Here is a 6,879-nt window from a genome sequence, read left to right as displayed (position 1 = left end):
GGGCTTTAGAATATCGATACAGTATCGGGAAATGAAATATCGCGATATTTCATTGTATTGATATTTTCTTACACCCCTACTACTTATTAAATAACATTTTTATTGAGATATTTTTTGGACAACCAAAATGTTTTGCGGACAACCAGTTTTTGTCATCAACTCTATTACATACAGAAGGAAAACTTCACCAAAGTGAAACATAAATCTGTGGATCTGTGTTTGATTACTCTGGCTGGCTTTCTCAAGGACCAGGATGTGTGACACAAAAATCTGAATTATGGAACTGAAATTGAATTGTGGAACTGAAAGTGCAAATGGTCAAACTGAATTTTTAATAAACCAAAATACAGTTTCAAAGCAAATTAATTCAGATACAAAACTTTTAATTCATTCTCAAATCAATAAATTCAGTTTCAATTTAGTACAATTCATTTTCAAACCAATGCATTTAATTTCAAATTATGCACATTCAGATTCAATCTGAACAATTCAAATTCAATTCCTGCTGGCACAAGATTTATCCCATACAGGCACTCTTTGTTTTTTCTTTTCCGGATTACTAGTATTTCAAAACATGCGAGTAAACTTTCTGGTTCTGCTGACCTTTATGTTGACGTCAGCCCCATTGCACACCAGGAGCTCCAGACACAGCGCTCCATGCCGTGAAGCGGCGGTGAAGTGGAGCGGAGCGAAGCCCTTCTCGTTCACCTGGTTGACGTTTGCTCCACATTCAATAAGCTCGTTCACCACCACRTCCTGCCCGTTGTAGCAGGCCACATGTAAGGGTGTGTTACCATACGCATTGGGCTCATTGATCTGAACAAAACAACAGAAYGCAGTCATGCTATTTTTATCAAAACAAGCTGGTACGAATATAGAACCACTGTTGTTATCTGACACAAAAGGATATCATGCACGGCAAGTCTGTGGGTGGAACTTACATCCACTCCTAAGTCCAGGAGGTATTTGACAACACTAATCATTCCACTAGAGGCTGCCGCATGTAGKGGGGTGTAGGATTTCTTATCTTTGCAGGCCACTTCAGCTCCATGAGAAGCCAGCAACTTCACCACTTCTATGTGTCCTGAATGCAACAAGGAAAATATATCATCAAGATTTATCAATGTAAATATTCAGTCACATTTAAGTCTTTTCACTAAACCTCTAAAAGGTCTTACAAATACATAATTTCCAATAGATGAAAGTTATTTTTTACCCATGTAGGCCGCCCAGTGGATTGCACGGCGATCCTTCTTGTCAAAAGCGTTAATGTTAGCTCCTCTGGAGAGCAAGAGCCTCACCATCTAGGAAAGGCAAAAATGAKTTTAATTTAATTATCAGAGGAAGATGAAAACTAAATATGAATAACTTTTCTTTTCCCAGTCTGATTACTTATGTAGGCTCTGCATAATCAGTGTTGAACAGCTTTTATCAGGGCTAATGGACTTTATCAACACTGTCCTGAAAACCCTGATTTCAATAATCTAAGTAGTGTTTTTCGTGTCTGAACATTAGATTATTAAAACTATGCGACCTCTTTGACTCAATACAAATATGCTCAATGTTGCTACAAACAACATAACTGCAGAAAGCAGTGAAGTGTAATGCATCAGCTGAATTGTGGCAGGTTTAGTCACCAAGTTACCAAGGCCACACCTCCTTTTTTCTGAGTTTGTATTTGTCGTATTTCTTGGAAGTACGACTCGACAAAATTCTCAGAACAGCTCTATCATTTGTAGAAACACAACACAAGACAATTCCAGTCTTGTGATTCCTTTTTTTTTTTTTTGCAATTCAGTATATGATTACAGTGAACCATTTGCTAGTAAAAACATGACTGGACAAGAATCATCAGTGCAAATTCCTAGAGTGCAAGCCCAACAACGTAAGTCTGCAACTGTGGCATAAAATATATACTTTTTTATTGTAATATATTGGATTATTATTAAAAAAAACATCTCTTTTAGTTTGTTGTGATGTTTTGGATGACTAGACTGGGTCTGAGCAACACCCACACAAGAAGGCTGATTAGTTTTACATTAGAATTTTGCAGAAGAAAAGTTACAGAAGCTCGGGGTCAGCATGGTTCAATTGCTGGCTAAAATAGTGGAAGGATTTGCCTCCTGCATCCATAGGTAGCTACATCTAAATTGTTGGTAAAAATGTATTTTACAAATGAGACATTAACAGTCATTAATGTGTACATGCAGCACAAATTAACTAAAATAAAAAAGAAAAGACACAGAGAAGTGATAAGAGCCAAAGAGCTATTCAAATCATTATTTCCTTAAGTGATGCATTTATAATGCAAGTGTAAAATAAATAATTTGCTGAATGTGCAATATGGGTCATTTAAATCATTCAGTTCTGCACGGTATACACTATAGATGGTAGGTAAAAACGATATAAAGTTGGCCTAAGGTGGAAATTTACCCTCTACCATCCTGTTGTCAACTGAGCGGGAGGAGTTGTTAAAAAAAGAGTCGAGAGAGAATAAAAATTCCCCCTCCTGCTGTAGAAAAGTTACGTCGTGTCGCAGGATCATTTCCTCCTCCCTCCCGTTGCACGTCGCGAAGAGCGAAGCTTTAACAACTTTAGTTTTTTCACACCCAAGTTGTCAGAGAAAATTTGTTTTTTTGATGTATTGTTACATACAGAGATGATTAAAAAAAAGACGTGGACGTCGTTCAGTCATAAATCCATCTTCTGCTCTGAGAGCAGCAGAGCAGCAGCTAAGTTCAGCTGGCGGAAGCCCATGTATGGCAGGCAGATATTACATTTATTTGGCTTCACCACACTTACATTCCAGTTATCTGAAATTGTTTTATGACAGGACTATGTGCAGCTTAAGCCCCTTAAGGTCCTGTCACACGATAACATTTTAGGCAACTTATGCCAACTTTTTTAAATGTCTAAATAACTGTGTTTCCATTGACCATGAAAATGCGCAAATTAGAATTTCGAAAATAAATTTGTTCAATGGAAACACGTCAATTTCGAGAAAAATTACCTTTTTCAACAAAATGTTTTTGCGCTAGGATGAGGTGGTTTTTCGGTCGTATCGAAATTGGTGTTTTTCGCAAAACTGCAATGGAAACACTTTTTTCGCATCACGGGAGTCACGTGATCAACAACYGRCTGTTTCTACTGGCGAAAAAGACGATGACGAAGAAGATAACAGGAAGTAGAAATAGTAGTAATATCACAGAAGTAGTATAAAACAGTAAACTCATYGACTACTACAGATACTAAAGCAAAAATGCTGGGTTTGATTATGATTAGTTTTCTGCAAAATAAAAGCTCTAAAAATTATACCATCTTTGCTTTTTATGATCATTTTCTACCGTGATATATACCATTACTGTGAATGGATTCAATTTATACCCTGATATGAGTTTGAGGTCATACCACCCAGCCCTAAGTTGGGGTCTATATAAAGTGGAACTACAATGCTTTGGTCTGAATTCCTCACTGTAACTCCACAAGCCCCTCTTTTACCCCTTTTCTGATGTGTGTCTCAGATCGACTCGTTTTGAGGCTGTCTCTTTAAATCCAAACGAGGCGCATCACACCCCGCTCTCCTCCAGCAAATTGCATTTAATTAAACCCAATCAATATTAACGACACTGAAGTGCTCCTGTTGTACATCTTACAGCTCTATTGGGCAATAGTTTGGGTTTAACGTTACCTCCAGGTGACCGCTAAAGGCTGCGTGGTGCAGCGCAGTGCGGCCTGCTCGGTCCGATACATTCACGTTGCTAAGAAGAGGAACGAGAGCTTCGGCGCAGCGAACTGCCTTATTGGCCGCTGCGATGTGAAGGGGCGTCTGCCAGTTCTTGTCTCTGGCATTTACATCTGCAGAGTGTTTCAGCAACACCTGGACAGCCTCCTGTAGGAAGAACACGTTGCAAGCGTTTACTTTCAGCATCTCTTAGGTATGCAAAACAGCGTGTAGGTGTGTGACTGACCCAGAACCAGGTGAGCATTTGCCTACCTCGCTGCAAGAAGCCACAGCCCGGTGCAGGGGAGTCAGCCACTTGTTATCTTTGGCATTTACTCTTGCACCTATAAAACGTCAAAAGGACATACACTGTCAGATCATTAGTTATACCTGAGGTAATTGTCCTTAAAGAAAAACAAAAGAAAAGGTATTTCATGATGGGATCGATCTACTCCAGAGGATTTCCACAATGAATGCACATTATCATGCATCATCCATTCTGCTGAGCTACCTATTTTGAATGCATCATTGTAACAAACGTTTGCGTTTGTCAGTGACAAAAAGCAGAGTCTCCATGTTTRAAAAAGTTATACAAGTTGAGAATAATTTTCAAACGTTTTAAGTAATACAAACTACATAAAGAGTGGTACTTGCTGAGTCACAATGACAAGCACAGCCRTTTCTGTCATATTTTCAACACTGCAGATTTAAACAACCCTGACCTGTAATCAAAACTTGTATTCTCTTTTAGATCAAGTAAACAGGAAGCTTTAAGTTATTTCCTCGATAATCTCTTTGACATAAAAAACAGCTCATCACGTTTATGCTGTTGCACTAAACCATTCTGTCTCACTTGAAAAAAAACTGAAGACAGATGAATGATACCTTACAGCCAATTAGAAACCATACCTGATAGAATCAACAGCTCTATAATTTCTGCATCTCCAAGATAGGCAGCAGCATGCAGAGGAGTCCGCTTCTCGTTGTCCTGTAAGAAGTGAGCAAAGACATGGCTGTGATTCATTTAACAGCTCAGCTTGTTTTCTCTTCTTCTACTTTAAACTGTCTGGGCTGGATCTAACAATAAAGTCAGTGTTTATCCTTACTGTTCACATTATACAGTAATGAGTGATGGTAATGCAAATAACCAATAAACATTTTTTTAATTAGCCAATAGCCATGTTTTACAGAACAAAGGGGGTTAAATCCAAAGTCAGAAAAGCATTCCACTGAAGCACAAACAAGTGTAAACCAGCCAGATTTTGAAACAAACACCCCCTTCAGATCAGTAGTGGTGAGGAAATAAATAAAATAAGCACAGTCAGATTGTGCAGCGCAGACTGTAAAAAAAAAGATACATAAAACGTGCCAATTCGTATTCAATATTTGTATGTAAGTGCTGCAGGRGTCCTTTCAAGGACAATTGCCCATGAGAGATTTTACATTCCTTTTTGCAGGGAATTTATAAACTGTAAAAACAATTTGAGGAAACAGATGCAGACACTGAAGACAGCGGGGATTACCTGTGCATTCACGTCCTCTTTTTTGAATATGAGCGAACGTACTTCATCTGGGTCCACATTGAAAATAGCTTTCAGCAGAGGAGGCTGCAAAAGAGTGATAAAAAATGAACTATTGTAAACTATTTCAAAACGTTTCCTACTTGACATGTTAAACTATGCTTAAATGCCAGTACTATATTTTGTACCAATAATATTTAGGTCATAATATTGCATAGCTGATGTACAGTGCAAATGATACAAAAGGAAAAAAAATAGCTCAGGGGTTCAAAATAAACACATGGCTTATTTGATCAGAAATAAGTTAAATCTAATGCAATATAAGGCAGGATTGTGTTTATACATGCCTGTAAAAGATGGTTACAGTAAATGTACATTACAACAAAAATTTATTTATTTAGAAATTTATTCAATTAATTTATRACACAAAATAACAAAGAACAAAAAACATGCAATCAAAAGAAAATCAAATAAAATGAAAAGGCACCAGAAGAAGAATAAATCTTATAATATCTGCCCATTTTTATACCCAAAATATGTTTAAAAGAAAAGTAAATTACAACAAAAATCAAAACAACAAACAACAAAATCATCATTGCCCTACATTCCACCGTTGGTTTTCAGAAATCTGATGGTAACAACTAGTGAGTTGCAATTTCTACAACTGCTACTGTCAGTTAGCAAGCTAAACAAAATACACTGTGTGCTAACGAGATAAACTGCAGACTTTAAATAACCAGACCTATTCTTATGTTCTAAATGTGCYGCTYRTCTTCACTTTACTCTTAATCCTCGTTGGTCTGATTGTGTTAAAAATACACAGCAAAATATATTAAAAGACAGTCAACAGAAGGTGTGGTTTTAAGACTGAAACCATATAAAAGTTTCCCTATTCATGAGAAAAGTGCTTGGCCAACACTTCCTGTAAGACAAGACTCTATCACAATTTCTGTTTTTAGCTCTAGAAAGTAAAAAAAAAACAAAAGCAAACTTTGACAAAGCAGGTGCCAAGAGAGAGCAGGTAGTGTTGGCTCAATGAAAAAATGCATTATCTTACAAAAACCCCATTAGCTGCTGTCTTATTCAACTTCACGTTCAATCGCTGAAAAGATATTAAAGTTTAATGCGCGAATGGAAACACAAAAAGCTGATCAAGTTAGTATTTGAACAGTCTATCGCTGCGCCAACATAACGATGAGCGAAATTCTTCTCTGAAAGAGTCAGGACAATGCAGCTTGTCGAGTTACATTAATTCACTTAGACTTGCTCCCTCATTTAACCCACCAGGCTGCCCGGCGAGTCAATTACCTAATGTGCAGCCATGCAGTTTGTGAGACTTTGTGTGTCAACTACTTCTGATATGTAATACGCTGAGCCACATCATTTTTAAATTAGGTCTGACAGAGCCTGCTGAATGTTAAACTCTGTCTGCAATACTTCCAATAACATATCAATGGCTCAAAACCACAAATATAAAGRATAGGAAATGATTGACTTGAAGTTAGCAGTTTCATCTATAGCTGATAGACAGGTTGTTCTGAAAGTAGAAAACTAAACACATAAAAGGTAGCAACTCTGACAGATTTTTTGCAGGCTGATGCTACGTTCACACCGAACGCATTTTGAGCAGCCAAAAAG

The 6,879-nt window shown here is 37.5% G+C and overlaps 1 protein-coding gene across 1 annotated transcript in view; it reads right to left on the bottom strand.

Moving 5' to 3' along the window:
• The window catches only part of ankrd28b (ankyrin repeat domain 28b), a 26,264-nt gene that overhangs the window by 12,072 nt on the left and 7,313 nt on the right, over window positions 1-6,879 (bottom strand). Inside the window, exons 2-8 of the mRNA XM_014008741.1 lie at window positions 5,245-5,328; window positions 4,631-4,709; window positions 3,995-4,065; window positions 3,689-3,889; window positions 1,217-1,304; window positions 942-1,084; window positions 604-816 (exon numbers count right to left, since the gene is read on the bottom strand). Of these exons, the coding sequence (XP_013864195.1) occupies window positions 604-816; window positions 942-1,084; window positions 1,217-1,304; window positions 3,689-3,889; window positions 3,995-4,065; window positions 4,631-4,709; window positions 5,245-5,328 (879 nt within the window). The remainder of the gene's footprint in view (window positions 1-603; window positions 817-941; window positions 1,085-1,216; window positions 1,305-3,688; window positions 3,890-3,994; window positions 4,066-4,630; window positions 4,710-5,244; window positions 5,329-6,879) is intronic.

The sequence above is a fragment of the Austrofundulus limnaeus genome, unplaced genomic scaffold (genome assembly GCF_001266775.1).
Source record: "Austrofundulus limnaeus strain Quisiro unplaced genomic scaffold, Austrofundulus_limnaeus-1.0 Scaffold52, whole genome shotgun sequence".
NCBI lineage: Eukaryota > Metazoa > Chordata > Actinopteri > Cyprinodontiformes > Rivulidae > Austrofundulus > Austrofundulus limnaeus.
This window is presented reverse-complemented; position numbering and strand designations above follow the sequence as displayed.